At 37.6% G+C, this 24307-nt stretch overlaps 1 protein-coding gene across 3 annotated transcripts in view; it reads left to right on the forward strand.

Annotated features, from left to right (window-relative positions):
- The window catches only part of plxna1a (plexin A1a), a 201377-nt gene that overhangs the window by 24965 nt on the left and 152105 nt on the right, over positions 1-24307 (forward strand). For all 3 annotated transcript variants that reach the window (XM_026200139.1, XM_026200138.1, XM_026200137.1), the window contains one exon: positions 15738-15920. In XM_026200139.1, the coding sequence (XP_026055924.1) occupies positions 15738-15920 (183 nt within the window). The remainder of the gene's footprint in view (positions 1-15737; positions 15921-24307) is intronic.

The following is a 24307-nucleotide window of genomic DNA, read 5'->3' on the forward strand; positions in this document are numbered from 1 at the left end:
ATGAAGAATATAGAGAGACCAGCACATATTTCTTTCTTCTGTGGAACATGAAAAGATAATTTGAAGCACAGCAACATTGACTGTCATTGTGTGAAGATATCTTTTGTGTCCTACAGAAGTAATGCATACATGTTTGAAACTGCATGATAATGACAATAAATCATATTTCTGGCTGAACTATCCCCTGTTGCTCTGCCATAAAAATAATCAATAAGACTATTTCAATCTAATACTTGCTGAAAATGCAATGCTTATTTGGCTTCTCACACATTTTGAAATTAAGTTTTTGATTATGTTGTGAAATATTTGGGGCTTTACTTTGCCTTGTTCATAATCTTAACAGTTGTCTTTATAGTGCATTGTGGGTAGTGTAAACCATATGCTCTAATGTAGTTTTTGATGGTAGCGGCCACAGTGGAAGAATCCTTCTGCGAATAACTGACAGTGGCATTAACGATAATAACTGCTGCCATTATAATAACGGGCCTGGAGCAATCTGCCTTGGTAATGATGGCGGCACGGCTGGCTGAATTGGATGAAAAGATAACGCTCTGAGGGTCCTCCACCGGCAAGCTTCCAGCTTATGAATAATTCACCCTCACTCACCTTGTGTTATTCATTTATAGCCCATCACAATCAGCGCATGATCAAAAATCCCTCTGCCTCTGCGCTCTGCTTACAAGCAATTAATGTCGTCATTTTCCAATCGCAAAGCACACTTTCATAATTCAGAAGGCTTTGGGGGAGACACACGTGCAGACAGACGGAAAGCCGACTGGAGTGGGAAAAACAACGAGAGATGTGCGCGATTGGACAGACAGACAGTAAGCGCTTTTGACGTCTTTCTTCTGCCCACCTGTCCTGTTGCTCATGGTAAAGCTATGCATATATGTAAATGAGAAACCGTACATGATGGTGCTTGATTACCATCTGCGACACTGTGTTGCAATCCATCAACGACACATCAGCAGAGTCAAATAATAATTACACACAGACTTCTCTATCCTGTTTCTTATCAAGGCTGGCAGTAGTACTTTTTCACATTAATTCATTTCTTTGGCCCTTTCTTTATAAAATAACTGACGACTATAATGGACACTTTTGTTCATATACAGGAAGGGCCTCTAATATTATTCAATACAGCATTATGATGCAGCAGCATTTAGGAAGCTGAATACTAAATTTGTACTTTGCTGCCAAAGTGTCCTATTCAGATGCTGATGTGAGTCTTTCTTATGTTTTCAAACCTATTGATCTACAGGATATAGAGATTATTCTGCTGGATGGTGGCGTCTCTATGTCTATTTCCATGCAGCTTGCATGCCAGACTCTCCTCCAAAAATTCCGAATTTATGGCGGCTGTAACAAGAGGAACTTTTAAAAGTTCCAGGTCACCTTCTGTGCCAGATGCAAGCTGGTTTCCAACCATCTGAATTGCGCCCATAAAAAAATAAAAATGAAATACAGAAGAAGGGGAATAAGCAGAACAAAAACATATTAGCATTGCTAATGAGTTTTTCAGTATGTCCACATGTGATATTAATGAGCACAACAACTGCACACAATAACAACAAACAACAATACTCACTCGTCCCTTCTGTACTTGAGTATGAACATTATCAAATGACTTTTAGCTGATTTTGTGTGTGGCATTGAGACAAATAGTTGTTTAACTGATGAACGAAAATATGCCAGGACAAACTCCTCACCCTTCGCTCCTTTGCATAATTACATTTTCACTTATCTCAGTTGATCACTTGCCTGGTGATTTTGATTGCTAGAAGTTATCCTTCTTGCGTTGGTTCTGTTTTTCCCTCAGACTGAAGGCAGAAAGATTTTCTGTCTTGTCTTTTAATCTCCCGATGCCATTGAGACTTCCCCAATGAAAGACTTGGTGATTTAATCATGACATTGAATATCATTTGCTTGCTGTTGGTGTTCACTTAGGTTTCTTTTTTGACTCTTAAGAACAGCTCAAGGAAATGAGAGAACAAGTCCATGTGGGAGCTCTTAACGGACAGGCAAAAAGATATTGTACTGGATTACACTTTAATGGCTTCCCATCTGTGCTTCCTTCCCTGTGGGGTATTGATCAGAGATGACTGGATATTGAAAAATCATATAGATGAAACTACATCCACCTCAATAGCCTTAGGGCTAATCGTTTTTCCATATTTATTTATCGTGCTCTGGAACACAGGTTTGAGATTAAGGGAATCCTCGGCAGATTTTTCTTCCTTAAAGGGGAAACAAAAAAAGAAAATTGACTGTAAATATCTGTTCTTTCCAAATGGGTTCTTCACTACCATTTTTCAATTTCAGAGACCAAGAAGCAACCAGAAAGTTATTTGTTGTTGTGTTGTTTACAGTTTTATATTGAGTCTAAGTCCATGATCTCAGTAGCCTATGCTATAGTATTGTATCAGTGCTTCCCTGTGTGGATGGCAGCATTGTGAATGCACTTGTAATGGGGCAAAATTTGCATTTCCTGCTCCTTTGTAGCTCAACATAAGCTATTCAGATCAAACGAGGCCTTGAGAGCGGCCAAATAAAGTGTACTGTAGACAACTGTATGAGCGCTCTGTGATGGTAATTTTAAATCAATAAGTCAGCCAGTTAACTGGGTAGTAAGAAAAATGACTCCCCCTCCCCAGCCTTTCAGATGGCGACTATGTGTGTAGGTTGCAAATCTCTTAACAGGTCAGGCTTGGAGTGCTCCCCATCTAATTGTCGGTGTAATTATTTATTGATGTGTGTTTGTGTGGGAGCCGCATAGAGAGTGTGTGTGGGATGGTAGGTGGTTGTGATCAAGCGCACAGTGTGTGTTTGTGGGTGTGCGCTAGTGTGCTGCGCTATTTGCCAGGCTGCGCGTGCAGCTGTATTTGTTGTTTCCTGTGGTGGTGGGCAATGGGATGGATCCAGAGAACATCAGTCTATTTCATATATCACAAAGGATTGAAAACACCCGCATACACAAGCTGGCAAAAGCCAGTTATACTTTCCTTGCTGAAAAGATCTGCTTAGATTTAACCAGCATGCATTTGGTTCTGTTAAGATGGTCAGCCATCATTTTTTCTGTTGATGTTGTTTGACCAAGGAAGTGCTACTGGTAAATAGGTTAAGAAGACTAAAGGTGTGAAAGTGGAGCAATATTTGCATTGCGTTACTTGCTCTAGATGACCCTCAGGATGTTTATCGCATCACTAGAATTCATAATAATTAAAAAAAAACTATATATATATATATAAAAAAAATCTGATAAAACAGAATGTGTCAAAACAAACATGTCAATAAGCTCTTCACTAAGTGGCTTGCGCAACAACCTGTCATGGAAATTTTTCGCTTGAATTGAAATTTTGAGGTGTATATCGTGCACTGGTAGCAAATGCATCGCCCAATTCGGATCAATCATGTCTTTACATTGACTTTGAGTGTGAATTTACTTGTGCAAATGATCTAATTTGCTTTTGGTGTGCACAACACTATAAGTGGGGATACTTGCCATGAACATTAAGGTCTGTGTACACCAAAAGTGGGTAACACTTTAGAATAAGGTTCCATTAGTTAATGTTAGTTAATGTATTAATTAACATGAACAAACAATGAATAATACATTTATTACTGTATTTATTCATCTTCGTTAATGTTAGTTAATGAAAATACAGTTATTCATTGTTAGTTCATGGTAATTCACAGTGCATTAACTAATGTTAACAAGCACAACTTTTGATTTAAATAATGCATTAGTAAATGTTGAAATTAACATGAACTAAGACTTATAAATGCTGTAGAAGGATTCTTCTTGCTCAGTTCATGTTAACGAAAGTAGTTAACTAACATTAACTAATGGAACCTTATTCTAAAGTGTTACCCAAAAGTGAATTTAATTATTTGTGTGTCAATGTAAAGATGCGAATAGACGCAAACTGGGTGACGCCATGTGAATATTTGCTTTGTTTTTTGGTGCACACACAATAAGTGAAAAATCTTTAAATCATAAATTATATTTTTGTCAATTAATAAGAACACTTTAAGACTTTATTTTAAAGCATTATAAAGGTAAACATATAAACATTGCAGTGCGTTATAGCTGTAACCCAAGTTAAAAAGCATTATAATATTTGTAGACTGGTTAGGTCTGAAAATTTGTTATTTGTCATGTGTTTTGATAAATTAAACTTTCTAAATGTGTAACAGTTAATAAATATATTTTAATGTGTTATAGCTATGGTTACAATTATTCATCAGAACATAGCCTACATAAGTATTATAAGGTAAATTACAAGACGTAATGCATTAAAGGTGTGTTTTGCATTATATATTTAAGTGCTACTAAATATCTTTCATATTTATTGTTAATATTTTTTTAAATGTAATTATATTAAATGTATACAAGTCATTTTTACCAAAATTGTCTTTTTTAACAAAACATTTTCTAAATATTTTTTTTGGACAAAATTCAAGTATGTCCTTAAGCAACATTCCTACCAACCAAACATATTTAGTCAATCTTTAGTTTTAGGCTTGAACAGCTTACAAATTAGCCATTGCACTCTGTTTGTAATAGTTTGAGACAGAATTTTGATCCAGGATCAACTCAAACTCGACAAGATGACATTTACTAGTCCTTGCACTGTCAGAGAACCTCAATGTCAAATTTAACTGATTTAGCTACTTAAGAAGTCTGAACATCAGCGCTTACTGTTGCTTGACCAAGTTTGACATTCTTTTGGATCAGCTTCCTTTTGTTGGTTGTGGAAAAACATTCCTACCAACCAATGAGTTTGGATTTAAGCTTAAACAGAAATCTTATTAATTTAGCATTGCTTAAATGTTTTTGGGGTAGGTTAAGATAAGATTTGAGAATATTTTACTAGAATGTTGTTCTAGGAACATCACATTTAGTACTTGGAAGCAGTATGTTCACAGGTCTTTTCAGCAGGGCCAGAGAATGACAATTCATCTTGATATTATGCAATAAATAATGCTCAGCAATAATCTTGTGATTTCTACAGATGAATACTTGCTAAATCATTATGACTTATGGCCAGCCACTTTTGGTAAGCAAATTTCAGAGCATAACTAGCATGACCTGGAAAGAAAGATGGTGAACCACTTTCGAAAGGACAAAGCCATTCCTCATTCCTGGCACCTCGACCAAAGCTGGAGAGCCAATGGGGGGTTTGTGACACTCCGAAGAGGTCATGGCGGCTTTTAGAACTTTATTATTATGCTTTCTACCCCATCTTGAAGCTAGCTGTTGTCTGAGATGTTGTTTCTAGCAGGCTTTTTCGAGTCCAAATGTAATGAGGGGGTGTATGATTAGATGATGGAGCATTACTGGATGCTGAGGTCAGAGGTTCCAGGAAAAAAGGAACTGTTTTGGGTGCATAATGAGGATTGGATGGGTGCTGTCACCATGCAACTTGTGTTTTTAGGGGGTGGATCCAGTGTAGCTAGACAGACAAAATGCTCCTCGCTAATGGAAACCAACAGTTACAGCTTAAAATGCCCAAATGATTGTGCTTTGTTCATGTGGAGTGAGAAAGACATGGTTTGTTTTATTATGGTGTGCTCTAAAGGCTTCGTTGACTGTGTGTTTCAATAGACAATGTTTGTGAGTCAAGTGCCGTCATCTGATGTTGTCTAAAGCCCTGATATTGCTCCTGGGAGACATTCGCTGATAACCATGATACAGTACATTTAGCAAATGAGCCTGTAGATGCAATTTGATTCTTTCATTGATATTTTCTACCAAACAAATTGTTTATTATTATAAAGAGACCGTAGCCGCTAGACTGACCCATAACTGCAGCAGTCACAATGACAAAACATATTTGGACATTTAAGCCAGGGTTTTTCCTACGTTTTGATGGCAAAGACCCCTTCTGTGTAGTATGGGACCTTTTTAAAAAATATACAGGTAGCTATAAAAAATCTATTCATATAGTGAAGGTCATTATTAGTAAACTGGATTCATATTTTTACTGTATTTTGTATATATAATATAAGCTGGAAACAAAAATCTGGAACTACTTGCCACGCATTAAAATATATGTATGTTTTTGCATGAATAAATATCAAACCTTTGGCAATTACTTGAAATGTCATTCATAATATACTTCATTAAATATTCACTAAAACATGTTTACTTGATAAAGCTGAAACTAAAACCAATTAAAACCATCTTAATTTTAATGGTATATTGTTATAAATCATTAAAATTAAGAATATTATTTTATTATTAAGTTCAAATGTTAGTTTTTTTTATTGTCCAACATAAGATCTAGTCCTGTGTTTACTCTGCTAATGGACAATTTGGTTAAAAGTAATTGCAAAAATGACTCAAAGCAAAGAAAAATTGGTTTTGAAAAAAGCTCTAGGATCATTTGTTTGCATATGCCACTTGTGATTTTTTTCCTTTTTCTCGTAATTCAGTGACATTCATGTCAGATAAGTGTTTACCGTAAATGCTTTTTGTTGCCAATGTATTATCTTCAGGGGTCACCAGAGGCCATTTAGATTTTTTTTGTGTGGTCTTACATTGCACATACATTGGCATCAGGCATTTTAACAGCATGTTAAACATCATGTTAGCTTAATCAGGGCTCTTTAGCATGTTGCTGTTGAAAGCTCACAGATGCCTCATGCTGAGTCTTGAAGTGCCGTTTCCAGCCTTTCTTCTTGAACGGGCGTCAAACAGCAGACCCATATTCTCTCAGTTATGTTCCCGTTATGGCCCTGTTGTGGAGGAGAACGCACCCAGCGGGGCATCCAATGGCTATCATGAAGCCGCTGAATGGAAACTAATGAAATCGCTCATTGCTTTCTCATGTACTCACGCACAACAGAGATGTATCTCGGATCTCATTACTCCGGAGCTGTATGTGAACGTAGCTCACCGGGGCTCGCGACACAGACATTTTCAGCCGGAAATGCAGCGCACTCTTGGGAGAAAGTCTGTGTCTGCGCTGTAATTGGATTAGTGTTTATGGGATGCTTAATTTTAGATTATGGAGATTATAATCTGATGCTTTTGCTGGGACAACAATGTTAATAGTCTCAGATCAGCTTCATGAGTTTAGAGATGATGAAGCGCACACATATACACAGGCTTGCGGGTATGACTCACAGCATATGGTTAACAGTCAAGAGCTTATTAAGACTAAATATAATAGTTACATGTGTGAAGAAAATGCATGAAACAATCAAAAGCATGCATAAATGCAAAACGATTATATGATAAATATCTCACTGTTATTTGTGGGTTTGAAAAATGAATAAATCCTGTTGATTTAGTTTGTAGGACTTCAGGTTATGAATTTTGAATAAGAATTCATGAGGTTTTATGTATATGGGTTTAGCTGCAGTTAAATAACACAGTGGGAGAAATCGGTTATGTTTTGACACTGTTATGCATTATGTATATTAATCTGATTTTGGCATTTTACTATTTAAGTGTACCTTCAACCAGAACATAACTCTAAGCACTAGTTATGGGGATATTTATTGGTTTTAATAAACTGCTTATACTGGAGTCTATAAATCTTATATTGAATAAAATAATAATAATAATAATAATAATAATAATAATAATAATAATAAAAACTACTAGGTAGTTTCCTTTTCAAGTATCAAATAATTAAATTTTTCATTGATTTTTTTTTTATTATTAAAATTACTAGTAACAATTATTATATTGGCCAAATTAGTATGAGAAGTTTTATAATTATTTTATTCTGCATTCTTCTGCTTTATGCATTGTTTTTTTTGTTGTTCTTTGTACTTTTCATGCTTAAATATTAATAACCCTCAGATAAACCAGGTTATATGCAATCACATACATGAATATAAAGTAACCCCTTTGTTTCGGCACAGGTTTAGGTTCATTGGAATCTTAAAGGGAAGCGATCAGGCAGGAAGTGGATCAGTAATGTTGAGAAATTGGCCTAAATTGCATTTCCTTGCATTAAGAGTAGAACCAGCTGCTTTCAATGGAAGCTCTGAAAGGTCTGATGTCTAAGCGTGCCAAACATATGTGTGATCTGCCATACAAGGATGCAAATCATTCAACCTCTACAGGTTCTTTCTCATGAGAAGCAGTGCAGATTTAGGGATGCAGTGCCAAACTATTTGTTCTGTTATTCTAATCTGAACCGTATGAGGACAGTAGATCAACTGCGCTCAGTGCTAAATAGGGATTGTATCTAGGGATAATAGGGATCTTTGTAGACAAACTGGGTAAATTTCAGGAAAAAAAAATATGTGTGGGTCATATTTCAACACAAAATCATAAGAATGATTTATTTAATGCCATTTATGACCATTTCTTTCTCAGTAGGGAAGCCATTTTTATTTGTTTTTATTAAAAACAAATATAGATTAAAAAAAAAATTAAAAAGGAATACTTTGCTTTTATAGAGAGCAAAATGGTAATGTGCATCACATTAATGTTGATTACATATGTGGTGGCATTAAATATGATGCCACAATTTTCTCCTCTCAAAATATAATTTCTTTTAGGATTTTTTTTATTATTTTGAAATATGACCTGGGAAAGTTTTTGACAGGTTTTATGAGATTCACCCAACTAACTAAAAAACGAAGCCGTTTCAATTTGCTTGCATCTGGAAGTATTTTTCTACCTTTGCTCTTCCATTCAGTTTTTGGAAGTTTATCCTGATTTATAGATCAGCGAAATGCATAATCACTTAACCGCCGTGAAAGAAAGAAGGAGAAACAGAGAGCGAGTGAGCGAGTGTTGTGCATATGGGTTCTGTCTGTGCCAGATGCCATGGGGCCGAGCGCAGGTCATGGGCAGTCTCATAAACGTGTTTGCGTTGTGTGGCGCTGGTCTGAGGAATCTGTACGTGCGAGTGTGAACAGGCTGTATCTGGGGTGCGTGTGTGGTGTCAGGTCGGTGGAGAGGAGATATGAACATCTGTCCCACAGCTTTTGCCTGCTGCTAGTTAAATGACACAAGCGTGCACATGTTACACATCAGCACATGTGAGTGACTCAAGAGTTGCACTTGCCTCTTTCAGTCAGCTCTCTGTCATTATTCACAACATAGTATCTGCTTCAGAAGGCATACACCCAGGAAATGTTCACGGACAATTGAATCCATATTGCATACAAAGACTAAGATCAGAATGGCTTATTATATCACGCTGTATTTCTGTTTCTGCAGTATGCATGCTGTGCATACTGTATGTTTTGCATACATAGTACTCACATGAGATATTGCATATGCCAAATCGAGTATGCAAGAAAGCACACTGCAGTAGACCTACAATGCAGTGCACTTGATTTAACCTAAAGCAAAGCAAATAATTGCGTTAAGCAGCGGTCACACTAGACTTTTCGTTCCATTTACTTCCATTTATACGCATGAAAATGGGCCAGACCAGAAACACAAGTTCATGGGAAGATATTTTGTTGCGTAGCATAGTTCAAGTTTGGGTAACTCTGACCTGCGAATTCGCGTCAAGCGAATGCGTGAGAACAATAGAAGATTAAAACATCACAAAGTGACCTCTTGTTAAAGAAATTGAAAACATGGAAGAATTGGTAATTTTAGTAGTGTCATATATCATCCTGTTTTATACAACACAACTTAAAAAAAAGACAAAAATCACATATGAAGAGAAGTGGCTAGGTTTGCGGTGGCAAGGGAAACAGGAGCATTTATTGAATGAGATTTGTATGTGTGTACTTGATTAAGTATACTTGTGACTGATTGCAATCACTTAAAATAGAAAATAATTATGACTAGTGAGGATATTTTGTTGGTGTGCTGTGAAAACATTGGCGCATGATGTCATATCCTGGTCCCGCTCCATTTCGCAACACTGTCCGAATGATATATGCATGCTCAAAGTCTAGTGTGGCTGCGGTTTTATTTGCGGGATGTTTTTCATATCACTCGTGCAAATAAAAACATGAAAACAATAAAAAACGTTTTCTGCAATAACTGGACATGTTGTTGAATTAAATAATTAGACTCTTTAATTCACTTTTGGTGTGCACTTACTTACACATTATGCCTCTAGATTACTCGTGTGGTGCTTTTTGTGTCAATAAAAACATTGTGTAATGCCCTCCTCCATTTTCTGATAAGTTCTTCGCTGATTGGCTTAAGTATCAAGGTGTCATGTGAATTTTCTGCTTGAATAGAAATTTTTCAGATTGCATCATTCGCATTGTCCTGCACAAAATTTGTGTCTGTTCGTGCCTTTGCATTGATTTTGTATGTAATCTACTCGTGCAAATATTGAAATGCACACACCATTACACTTTATTTTAAGCTGTTCCACGTGTCCCGTGATGTCATCAAGCAACAAGCATTCAGTCAAAGAAAGGTTGTTTCTCAGTTCCAGAAATGGAATGGACAGCCTTGCGTTCTCATCATGACCGATTTACAAGAGCTACATTGGACAAATGAACCGAAAGCGGAACCAATTTTGAACCAATTTTGCTTAGAAGTTACCAAACTGCTACAGGGGTCAATTGTGAGAAAGGACTAGTTGCTGTTGCTGCCAAAATTTCCATGGGAGGTGATATCAGATCTTTTAAATATATAGCTAGTAAATGAGATCCTGGAGCGTATCTAGTCTTTAGGTTATTCCCCCAAATGTTTGTCATGTTAGGTTATTTGTAGCTGGTTGCAGTGTAGTATGAATAAGTTAGACTACACTGAATATAAAGCAGAATACATTGGACTGTTCTTCACAATGTCATCATTTTGAAGGGTATTTTAATCTACACCTTCAATTCAAAATCAGCCCCTATCAGCAGCGCACACTTCTCCTCCACTTTTCACTGATATTTTCCAGTGCCTCCATGCGGTGAACACCTGCTCTCGCTCCATGACTGTCTCATGCAGGCGTTATAAAGCCAAACGATAAAGATCACGAGTGCATTTTTTAGTGCCAGGTGAAGGGATGGAGTGAAAGAGGAATGGAGACTGAGAGAGAGAGTCCAGAGGTGATTAAAGGTGAAAGCGTAGACTGATATATTGCTCTGCCTTACAGCCGTGCCACGGGGTACAAGCCCTAAACAACAGGACCACAGCATGTACTAGACAGTGTAGGTGAATGTGAGAATGCATTATGGGTGTGAATGTGTCTGACTGTATATTTCTGTATAAACCGTTTAGCATGTTTGTAAATATTTACAGGAAGTCCTTAACATTAACATCTACCCAAGACCTATATGACCTCTGGTGCTACCAGTTGAGCTGCAGGAATGTCGAATCATATTTTCCTTAATCAAAGGACAGGATAGACAGCCTACATAATGAATTTAAGTCCTGCTAAAGGACTTTAGATTGAGGGTCAATAGGATTGCACAGTGGAAGCAGCTTTATAAATAACACCATTATATAAAGCTGAATGACAGCTCATGATGGCCATGCTAATATGACGCGTATTTTTAGATAAGCCTCAGATGCTTTTGGGAATCTGTGATGTTCTCCTGTCTAATGCTGTTAATGCCAGAGAGAGTGAGAGCGGTGGAGAGAGTGCCTGAATTCTGGCTCGCTTTAGCGTGAGCACCATTAAGACCCAATTAGAGAGCCTCCATTGGCTGTTTGGAGGAAACAAAGGGCAAACGGCTGTGCCGCTGCATTTCCACCGTCACCAATCAAAACAGGAGGCTGGCAGCCTGCCATCCATCCACTCATACCTCGCTCTCTCTCTTTCTCTTAGGACATGTGTCCAGAAATTTTGGCAGCCTCTCTTTATCTTCATTTATGTGTTCCGCCATCTACAAACACATTTAAGGACAAGCGCACACATACACACACATCAGCACAACCTCATTTAAGAACAATTGCGCACATGCACAAACAAAAAAACAAACACCTTGGTACACATCTGAGTGTACACAAATAAGGATTCATGTTGAACACACATGAGTGACTCTATAGACAATCAGTAGTGTTAGGAAGAATATAAGAAGTGTTTTTGTGCATTTTTATGTTGGTTTTGGTATATCTTTCCTGTATGTATTTCTTTGTGATACTAGTTTAATTTAGTTTATAATAATTAACGTAAGTTTATTTAGTTATAATTTTACATGTATGTGTATATAATTATTAAAATTGTATTAAAACTGCAATCAAATATTACAGTATTTCTATTATAAATACATATTTTAAAATATTATAAATATTATCATAAATGTATAAATTCATTATTCAACCGATATTTAGTTCAAAAACCTTATAATTTGTTTAAATATTCATGTATATTTAAAATAAGATTTTATATTATTTATATAGTCTTTTATAAAAAATTATAAATAGAATATAATTATAATATTTAAATTATTTAAACCTAATTATAATAACTATGATATGAGATTAATGTGTATTTAAAATGTATAAATATATTTAAATATTTATATTTTTGCGATACTATTTAATAAATATAATTATAAACTGTAAATCATCATACATTTGAAAACTGTTAATTTTTGAGATGCACATACACACAATTTATATTCTTGTTTATAATTATAACTGATAAAATTGAAATTCTGTATATATTCATGTATATATGTGGACTAAATATAATAATGAATATATAATAATGACAAAATGATGAATGGTTGAATAAGAATGAATAATTAAATGTAAATAGTTTTTTGTAACTATAGTTAATGATTTTAAAAAGTTTCAATTTGCTTATAAAATGCAGTCCTCTCCTCACTCTAACTGAACTGTGTGAACATAACTGTATTTAGCTCTCAAAAACAGGACTGAGAACTTTGTATCTCTCCTGTGTATGTTCTCCCAAAATGCCTGGTCTATCAGGTGTCAGTCTCTCTGGATCAGGCCTGCAGCGTTTCTAAAACATGCAGCCAGATTAACCCTTTGAGACTTGTCTGTCTATCACATCCCCCTATGTCAAACCCTGCCTCCCTCGTCAATACCTAAGGCTATCATTGGACGGATGGAGAGAGAGCAGGAAAAGAATGAGATGGACTGATAGAAGAGAGAGCTGGATCGTGTCTGCTGTGAGATCGATCAGATGGTGTAACGATAAGACATAAGGATTACAGCTGAGTGTGTGTTTGTGTGAGAACAGAGTTGAGTTAGCACACTTCTGTGTCCCACTGGTCTGCATTGGGTCACTGACTTGAAATCAGGACACTTTGAGGTTTGTGCTTAGACATCCGCAGAGACGAATCAACCAGACATTACTCTGAATTTTGGTAATATCAGGGGTTCGCGTAAGAGTTTTTATTAGATAAAACATTTACACAACAGCCACCTTGTCTTAAACCTTCCATGCTGTTGAGAAGTATTTTTAGAATTTAAGGGATAGTTTACCCAAAACCGAACATTCTGTTGTTATTTACTCATCCTTGTGTTGTTCCAAACCTGTGTGACTTACATTCTTCTGTGAAAGTTCAATTTTTTTGGTTGAATATTCTGGGCCTTCTCTATGTAATGAAAGTAAATGAGAAATGACAACAAGGTACCATAAAATAGAAAGTATATATCTCTTTAAGATCAGATTTTCAGAAGATTCCCTTACATTCCAAAATTTGTAAATAATTCAGTTGGAAGTGAGTCATTTTTAGGTTGGTTGTTAGCGTGCAAATAATTGTTGGTGGGAAATGTGCAAATGTGCTGTGATTTATTACGTAGGGTCAGTTTGATCTTCAGTGGCAGCAACACCGATGGGTTCATTAAAGTTTTTGAGGTTCATACTTTCTGACTGGACTCTGAGGCATCTCCTTCCTGTCAAGCCTGTCAGAGGCATTTCGGCCCACTTCCATCTCAGCTGTCACCCCCTTCACGTTCCACAGATATTGAAGATGACGGTCTCGGTCCAGCCCAAGAAACTGTGGTCGCATAGTCCTGTCTTTAACTTGTTAACATGTCTGTGTCTCTTAACGCCCTGCTCCGAAACTAGAGATTTATGGGAGAGATGAGATTTCTTCTTGGGTCAGGAGTCCAAAACATCCGTCTCCTCCCTTACCCTCCCACTGAAAATATTCTGCAACTGGATACATTCCTCCCACTTGTAGCCAGTCCACTTTGCACTCTTGTTTAGTCATCTTTCCCTCTCCTTTTGTCCCATATTGAAGCTGTAATTTGAGGGGAAAAAGAAGAAATCTGCATGAGGCATACTGTAGAACCTTGATAGATGCGCATCGTTGCCAGTCGCGGTCACTGGCTATGGGTGGCTGCCCTGTTATTTTTGCAGTTCTCAAATGGGATACTGAATAGAAGGTTTATGTTTTAGCAGTGTATGTGATTTCTAGGTTGACTGTGTGTACATATGCTTGTTTAGTGATATACCTGTATACATACAATATGTAGCATTTCCTCGTGAATGAAGGGAGCAAACAGGTTGAGGGATGATTGGATAAATGGACAAATGGATGGAAAGATGGATAAATAGGTGGTTGGATGTAGCATTTCCTTGTGGATAAAGGTGCAATCTGGTTGCGGGATGGAAAGAAAGATAGAATGGATGATAAATAGATGGATAGAAAGTTAGTTAGTTGAATCTCCTGTGTTGAATTTCTTTAAATTACAATTCAGTAAATTCCCCTTCTTGTCATTTCAGTTCAACTTCCTGTGCCATTTCAGTTCTTTAATTCAGAATTTTGCGCAACCATGCCTCACCGGGGGCATTGCTGTTATTCAGGCTGAATTCATCCACACGGTACACGCCATTAGGCATAGTTTGTCCCCACAACCATGTCTTTGCCAGCACTTTTCAAGCTTTGCTAACGCAAGTGGTATTTCCAGCATCATTGGTTGGCTTGCATTAACCGCCATTACCAGCGTCATTAACTCTGCCAACATAATGTTTCCTCATCTAACGGAGAATAACACCTAGCGGCAATAGCTGCGAACGGTGAGCAACAAAGGTTTTCTCTCTAGAGATTAGTCCTGCTCACACCTGAGTGCAGGACGACTGTAATTACAGTAGGTGCATGGTGGGTCGGTGTAACCCAGACGGTCGCTAACCTTAAGGATGCACTTGGTCTGTTAGTCCAATCCCCTTCTGTTCGTTCTATTTCCAGAGCAAATCCTGACATCCCCCAGGGGTTTAGGAAAGGACGTGCTCTCTTGTGTTGTAGGGCACAGCGCTGGTCCGCTACAGTGTTTGCAAGCCTGAATATCCTTCCCGCTGCCTGGAATGGGTCATCCTTGGCAGCAGTGGCACCCCTCGCTGGGTGAAGAATGAGGGGCACCGTTGGGTAGCAATGCGGGGCAGTGGGGGTCATGGCCACTTTTGTCTCTGCTAATGAGCCCAGTCTGTCGACCAGAGTGGGGAGGACGTCTCCCGGGACACTTTGTTCATTGTGCGGTCGACTTTGTGTGGTACGATTAGGGATCGTGTGTGTGTTTGAATTGCGAGGCATTGTGTGCAACATTTGGTGTCGGCTATGTCCGTTTTAGCAGTTTCTCCATACAAAGGAGTTAAGAGCAGAGAATGATTTCCCCTCAGGTCCTCTATATTCTCCGACCGTTCTTTGAGTGGCACAAGTGCAGGGACTCATCTTGCAATATATCTGTATGAGTGTGGCCCTCTAGCTGATCCATTAGCACAGAAAATACAGTATATGGCCTTTAATGACCCTAAGGAATATCAAGCAATGGATTGGTATTGCAGAAGATGAAGATGAGTGAAAATGTCACATTGGCCTCCATTGCCTCAACTCCCAGTCTGTAACAATTCGAATAACTCCTTGTTTATCTTTCTCCACAGCCTCTCCAGATAGATGACAACTTTTGTGGCCAGGACTTCAACCAGCCTTTAGGAGGCACCATTACGATCGAAGGGATTCCTTTATTCCTGGACAAAGACGATGGGATGACGTCAGTGACTGCGTATGATTATCGTGGCCATACCGTAGCCTTTACCGGCACCCGTAGCGGCAGGATTAAGAAGGTGAGTCGCATGATTCATTTTTGGTTGTGGTACAGCAATCATATGTGTTCATTTGAGGTTGGTTGTGGAAGATTGTAAAGGTTTTGGGAAAGTGACTTTTTTATTGTTTGTATTAGTCTACTGATAATCAAACACATTTTCACTCAAGAATTTGAAAATGAGCCACATGCACACACACACTTCTACACAAACGTGCTTGTGCTGAAGTATGCAGTATTCTTGTCTCAGTCCTTGTATATGACCCCGGCGTGATGTCTAAACCGCTGGCTGGATATAGGCTGTGCGCAGTGGTGGTGACGGGAGATCAGCGGATATCGAATGATATCCCATCATTGGAATCGCATTTCAGCTCTGTCTTGCTCTTCCTGTAGCGGCCCCCAAGCCGGACAGCACTGCCTGTGTCATTAGACAGAAATCAATGGCCCGTGCGCAAATACAGTGTGTGTGTCTGGGTCCCTAATAAGGTGAAAGCTGGAAAGGTGTATGTACATATGTTAATGGCATGCATCAGTTAATTGAGTACCAATCATGTGCATGTCTCTCACCAACTTCCAGTTCCTGTGTCTTTCACTGTTCGACCATCTCAGCCAATCTAGTTCCTTTGCAGAGCTCTGGCCAACTATGTCTGAGCTCTCAAACAGCGAGCTGTATGAGACGGGCCAGCTCTGGATCTTGGGTGTGCTTTGGTGCCGGCGGTGCTGTTTTATTGCTATTCATTTAGTGCTAAAGTGTGGGTCTGGCCCTAATGAAATGCAAAGCTGTAGCCTATTGACGTGGGCTCATTGTAATTCCTCTAGTCTTCTAGTTGCTGCGAGGCCTTATTGATTCATCTGTATGAATATATAATCAGGGGCCTAAATCTTAGTGGCTGCAGACAGCTGTACAAGTATGTGTGTGTGTTAATGTTTGTGAATCAAAGACCCATGACTGGCTGTGAGACTGTGACATTAAAGATTGTTTGGCTCTAGTTGAAGTGATGTTTTTAAATGTTTTCTCTTACTTTCGCAAATTATTATTTTTGATTAATCGGGTGTCGTTTATGCATGCTACATATTTAAGTAATAAATAACACACTTTATGGTAACAGAAGTGTTCGTTTGATTCTGTCATTTTATCTTTTTATTCTGTCTAACATTTGTTCTGTCTGTCACTCTGTGTCATTCTTTCCATCTGTCGTCTATCTATCTATCTATCTATCTATCTATCTATCTATCTATCTATCTATCTATCTATCTATCTATCTGTCTATCTGTCTATCTGTCTCTCTGTCTCTCTGTCTGTCTGTCTGTCTGTCTGTCTGTCTGTCTGTCTATCTGTCTCTGTCTGTCTGTCTGTCCTTGATTTATCATTTTTTAAATATTTTTTTCCATTGTTTGTTCTACTATTCTATTTCTTCTATCTACCTTTCATTCTTTTTTTCATTCTGCCTATTGTTAGTTTATTCAATCTGTTCTTCATTTGTTTGATCTATCGTTTCTTTGGTCCATCTATTTTTGTTCTTGTTTATTCTATCTAGAACTTGTTTTTTTCTATAATTTTTTTGTTCAGTTTGTTGTTTGTTTAATCTGTCTTTGATTTGATCTATTGTTTGTTTGTCAGTTCTATCTTTTGTTCTGTTATTCGTTTATTTACTGTTCGGTCTGTGTCTGTGACATTTTTTTTTTTGTTTTATGTAAAATTCTTATGTTCTTAAATAGATGCTTACATTCACCTAGGATGCATTAATTTGGTCAAAAGTTATAAGTCAAAGAGTTCTTGTTAATTATGTGTGAAAGATGTTCATAATTTATTATGCAGATGGATTGTGTAAAGTGAGTTTTTGAAGGCAGTGAGATTTATACATGTGCGTATGTGTTGTAAGAGATGTATTGTGTGACCCTACTAAGAAATGTGGCTCTTGTGGGCTGATGCACAGGAGGTCAATGTCAGTGATTTGATAGAGTCCACTATTGGGGGTTCACGGGAGTGGAAATCTCCATAAAAAATCCTCATAAATATGCCGGCCTTCTTGACATCACCTGTATCCTCCAACTTCAACCCTCAGCTTGGCGGGCTCTCAGTTGAAAAAAACCGCTAATAAACCTGGTTGAAAATCTGGCGGATTAGGCAATTTGTTTGCATGTCATAACAATCTGAATCTGAGCTCTATATAACTGCATGCACTGACAGAGCTAATATGCTAACCGACATGTGGTCAATTCTTAGCGCCATTTTAGTTGCGAGTTTACGACTCGTGACAACATGCCAATTAAGGTGCTTGTGCATAACCATGTAATGTCCACCTACCTGCCTCTGCAGGTCCGATTTGAGGGAAGACCTCCCTTGGAGACGTTAAATGCTGCTACAGGTCACTTATCATTTAGCATGTTAGCGTGGCTAATTAGCATGTTAACGCAGCCACACGTGTACCCCTCCACTTCAAAAATGTCACTTTAATTAAGAAGCATGATCTGATTTGAGCTAATTTGCAGAGTGAATGTTAATTACAGATAACATTTGGAAGCAGTGAGCAAGAAGGAAGGCTTGTGGGGTGGGTGTGGGGTACATTGTGGCGGCAGGAAGTGATATCTCCTTGTGGAAATCTCGCCTGATTGAGAACGATTAATGAGTGACAACATCTTGTAGACCTCGGTGGGAACGTCAGAAGCCGTGATTGGTGGCAATGATTAGGGAGCAAGCTGCAATGAACGTCTTCTGTAGTTTGTAGTCTGGTCAGTCGCTCCGAACAGTATTATGAAGCCTGTGAGGGACAAATCAGAGGAAGACAGACTGTAGCGTGTTGTAATTGTGTTTTTTCTTCTGTGGTGACTTTTCTAAGCATCTAACATTCTCGTTGTCAAGGTGAAGCTGTATCTGTGCCAGTACAGAATTGCTGTTCATTTTATTCTCTTTCAAACACACACACACACAGACACAATAAATGTCACATCCAGCTCCTCTGTTATAGCGGGCACTGTGCCTGTGTTTCTGCCTCAATCTGTATCAATTCAGTGTTCTTGTTCAGGCTCAAGTAAAAGATCCTCTTGATTTCGTTACACTGTCTGACTGAATCCTAAAACCTTACAAAAATGAAATTTATCATAGTGTCAAATTCTTATTTGCTATATTTGTATATTCATTTCAATATTTAAATTTAACTGTGAACTAATATATTTCATAGTAATTAACAAATTTGATATTATATATATTTTTATTTTTTTATTTTATTTAGTTTTTCTAGGGATTCAGAATATAGTGGAACCTTTTTTTTATTTATTTAAGAATTGATACTTTCATTCACCTTTGATACACACTCACATGCAACCTGATTTATTGACTTAAGGATTGGAATTTTGTGTATTTTATCAAGATTCAAGATTCAAGATTTTCATTCGTCACATACACAATTATATAGAGCATATTTAACCAGCAGTGAAATGTGAGTCAGGTCTGCTCCATGGACAGTGCAATTATTAAAAAATACAACACAGATGAAAATATACATAAATATAGCTATGAAAGAATAAAATAAAAGCAAACCATAAAAATATAAGAATAAAAAGATGTATACTGTAGAATTTAAAAATGGTATGTAAAATAATGTGCATGAAAGTAAACTGTAGTTTTAAATATTAAGATACACAGGGATGTACGATGTGCATATGTGCATTATACTGTAGTCTTAAATATTAAGATACACAGGAATGTATAAGAGGCAAATGTGCAAACAGGTTGACACTGTCAGTATGTCAATGTGAGGTAGAGAATGATGAATATCTTACTGATAAATGAATATTAAGTGGAGACATGAAGATGTTAAGAGGCTGGTTTTGAGTTTAGGAGCCTGATGGCCTGGGGGAAGAAACTCCTTCTGAGTCTCTCGGTTTTTGCCATCAGGCTACGGAAGTGCTTACCAGATGGCAGCAAAGTAAAAAGATGGTTACTGGGGTGGATAGAGTCCTTGATTTTAACAGCTCTGCTTTTGCAGCATTTGAGGTAGATGCTTTTATTTCTTACATTTTAAGTCAATTATTTTCTGCTTAAAATCTGCTAAGATTCACTTTTAGCTGATATGGAAGTTTAAAATGGGTATTTTGGGTTTTCAGTGGTTAAAGAAAAAAAAAGATTAATCTTATTGAAAGTGTCCTGTTGTTCTGGGTATTATTATACTTGTCAGAGTATTGTGTCATTAGCTTAGCAACATGCTATGATTACACTCTAACAGAGCTCATTGTAAGTCGAGTCTCCAGTGCCCTATAAGTACTATTTGTGTCACATGTGGTGTTATATAAAGTGTTATGAAGTTCAGATTCATTTAACATGCCACCTTAGAAGGTAGCTGCATATCTAGGGAGAAGTTATCAAGGGAGTTCGGTAGGCCTGTGTACCCTGGTGGTACATAGCCATTTTAAGCTCTGACAGATGGGTTTGATTGAAAGAGCCCCTGGCTATGAAGCTCATTGGACATCTGTGAGGAAAGCACACTTTTAACCAGGTGCTCACAGGGTTTTCTTTTTTTTTCAAAGTCCTGACTTTGCTTGGAAGTGCCCTTGAGTAGCACTTAACCTACAAGTCTGGGGGGGGATATCTGGCTCTAAAATTAGCCTGTAATGGATGGTGATTGTATATAAACCTGTTCGGGCTATTACGAAATGAAACAAATGCAAATAAAGCTATCATCATACGAACAAAGGACGCTGTGTTAGCATAAAAGTTTATACACCCTCCAAACAGCTTGTGTTTATGTGCTTTGAGTCTTCGTAAACCGACTGACGGTAATGCCGGGTATTCTCTCATTTTCTGCCTCATTTGTTTAATGCTGCGATGAGGTGGCCTGTGTTCCTTTGACAGCTGTGGATATCCAGCATTCAGACACGACTCCATCCCGGAGCCCTGGACACTGTCGAGTGGAACAGTGGGTCACTGATGTGTGTTGGCCACTTGCTCTCTCCAGCAGAGCAATGGACACTGTGTGTGTGTGTGTGTGTATTTCTGATAGTTACCAGATGCCAACAGAGGATGTGACCAGCTACATTCCTGGGAGGCTGTTTGCCAGCTTTCACCACAGCTGTGTCCAGTGCAACTGTGCACAACCTCACCTGATGCCAGGGAAGGACAGCTGCCCGCCCAACGGCATCTGCGGCCGCCCTGACGTCATCCCCCTTGTCTGACAAATGCGGACACGCCTCTATCCTCCACCCGCAGTGAAGGGCCAAAGCAGCTGCTCGCTTGCCTTCCTCTCATTGGCGCCATCTGTCCGTTCGTCACAACAGACACGGCACTCTCTGTGGTCAGTCACACGTATTAACACTGAACTCTCCATCCCTGCAGTTTGCCCTCGTGCACATGCCACACTTGTAGGGGCCGTACACCCACAGTGTCCCGCCAGAGCATTTGCAGAGGGTCCATCAATCACGCTGAACGTCTAGGATGGTTCAGTCTGGACAGGTGATGGATGAAAAGATGAGGTTTGAATTTACAGTATGTGGACAAGTTTAAAGATTTTTAAAACTGGTAACACTTCACTTGAATAAATGAACATTAGGGACTATTATCTATTAGATAATATTAACTATTATCAAAGTTAATACAATAGCTGATATTTAAAAAATGGTTTTTCATGTTTATTTGTAAATATAGGCTACTAAAGCATTTTTGACATTACAAGTTGTATGCATTATTTTATAAATGTATATTAAGAACAAACTTGAATTAACAATGAACAATGCACTTAAATTAACATGAACTTACACGAATAACTGCAAATGCAATAATTTAATGTATTTATTAATAAATAATTATTGAATTAAACCTTATTGACAAGTGTTACCTATGAAAAGATCATTTTAAATATAATATTTCTATTAATATTTATTGCTATATTTTTATGATTATATTAATATTGATATTAATATAAACAATGCACGTTGTCTCACAAAAGTCTCAATTTTAATGTATTTTGATACATATTTATGGAGTATAATGGATTCTAACAAGATATTAATGTGTAACATGATTTAGTGTGTTTCATGATGCAGAATAGGATTCTAAAATAAGTTTTTAATATCAAATGGAGATCCACCAATATGCTGTTCATGGCATATTCAGTCCAGTATCTCTAAGACGTGTTTTATTAAATTGTGCTGTTTTAACCTCTTGAGACCCTGTGGCCTCATATGAGGACATTATATTTTTGTGAATTTCTCTGAGTCTGTTCATGCCACAGTTTTAGATCTGGATGTCCTGTACAGAGCACATTCAGGGCTTTTCAGAGATACCAAATGATTGGATGTTTCACATGACCACTCCCTCTCCTTGGTCATCAAAATGTCTGAAATTAATTTAGTGACACTCTTATAGAAATATGATAATATTTCTATAATATATTGTAGTTATCATTTAAATCTGTCTAATTTTTAAATTCTGTGTCATAAATCAACATCTCAGAAATATGTTATGGGGTTTCAAATCAAAATATGACTTTCCGTTACTAAACAGGACATTGATTTCATACATGTCCTCAGATGAGGACACCGGGACTAAACGCATGCTTATGACGCATTTTTGGAGACATAACAAATGAATAGAGAAAGAAATTATATTTCAATATTCTATGAAATATTATATATTATTATGAAAATCTTGACAATTATTACTCACATTATTACACTTCTTTTTTCATTACATGTTGCCCCAAAAACACATTTATATGCAAATTAGATTTAGTTTATAGATACATTGTATATAATTAGAAAACCCATTAATGGTAATTTTACACACATTTTGCAGAAAGAAAAATATTATACTGAATTATTCTGTTATACCATAGTTGAGAATCATCTTTATACAAAGTTTGGTAAAAAAAAAAAAAAAAAAATCTTGAACATTAAAAATTTATTGGTGATTTAAAAAAATCTATTGTTTTTGCCTATGCATTTTCATTCATGTCTTTTCATTTTTTTTTTAGAAATTGAGTCCCGATGTCCTCTGCCGAGGACATAACATAACTTTATAAATGAAATGCATGAATGCAGAGCACAAGGCAGCACTGGGAAATCCTGTGTGCGATGCATGACATGCAATGTGCATCTGTGCTTGCAAAGTGAATGAAACTGCTTTGCAGCATTTCACATCATGATAGACCCACTGTCCTCACATGAGGACATCTTTTTTCTGGGAAAACTACTTCCTGTACAAAAACAAATTTTAGGTATTATACTTATTAGGTCCTACATATCCCAAATAGCAAGAAAAATTATAAAATGCACAACAGGCAATCTCTCGGGTTTCAGGAGGTTAAAATCTCTTTTTTTTTTTTTTTTACTTTTTTGAATAGAGTTAAAACACCAATCAACCAATAAAACAACTAATCATTTAATGTGTTCTAATGCATTATACTGTTAAAGCTTTAACCATGTAAGGTAGGACTAAGCATAGGACGTATTTTAACTATCTTCAAGAACATGCAACTAATTATAAGGTGCATTATGAATGTTTTAAAATGCATAACAAATACAACGTGTCTTGTTTATAAGCTTCAAGTGAAGTGTTACTAAAAATATTTATTTGGAAATTGTATCCCAGAACAGAAATGGCAAATAGGTGGTGGTTCAGTGTAGAGTATATGTGCGTATTGCTGCAAGTTCTTGTAGCCCAGATCACAGAATGACTGGATGAATCTCTGTCTGTGAGGGGGTCTTGGTGTTCATGCTGCCAAAGCCTTTGTCACCAGGGCAGCTCTCCCTTGGGCTCCGTTGTTGTGGAAACTGAGTGTGTCATGCATCTCATCTGCATATGTGGGGTGCCTGCCATCTCTTCCGTCTCTCTCTCTCTCTTTGTTTATGGAGGCACCTCACGCAAGTGTCCTGCCAGCCCTCCAGAATTCTAATGCGCTCTCCTGTTTGTTACGTTTCATGATCAGAGGCGATACGTTTGGCCCCTCTGGGACCTCCTTTCAAGTGCTGTCATGAAGATGACACTTGGTAGGAAAGTTCTTCCTTGTAACTTTAAAGATAATGACTTCTTAATGCTGCCAGACCCTTATTTTCTCCACAGACATGCTGCAGGTGATTATGAGAAAGAACAGTGATCTTGTCTGCCACCTTTTTGTGAAGCTCATTGGAGTTCCTTACATCATTCAATACCTTAAGATTGAAATGTCACGACGTGTATGCACGCAGACGGAGCAGAGTCAAACGGAAATCCTTTCAGCATGCAGCCGCACCACACTAGCGTATTTTTGTAAGATAACACTATATAGACCATCAATTTATGAAGGCATGAAAGAACATAGCACCTCTATTTCCCGCTGTTTCCACAGGAGGAAATCGGTCCACCCAAGAAAAACAACAGGAGCAGGAGACATCGGATAGTAGCTTTCTCATGACTGCTGGCCAGGCACGGCATCA

Source organism: Carassius auratus, chromosome 23 (genome assembly GCF_003368295.1).
Source record: "Carassius auratus strain Wakin chromosome 23, ASM336829v1, whole genome shotgun sequence".
Classification (NCBI taxonomy): Eukaryota; Metazoa; Chordata; class Actinopteri; order Cypriniformes; family Cyprinidae; genus Carassius; species Carassius auratus.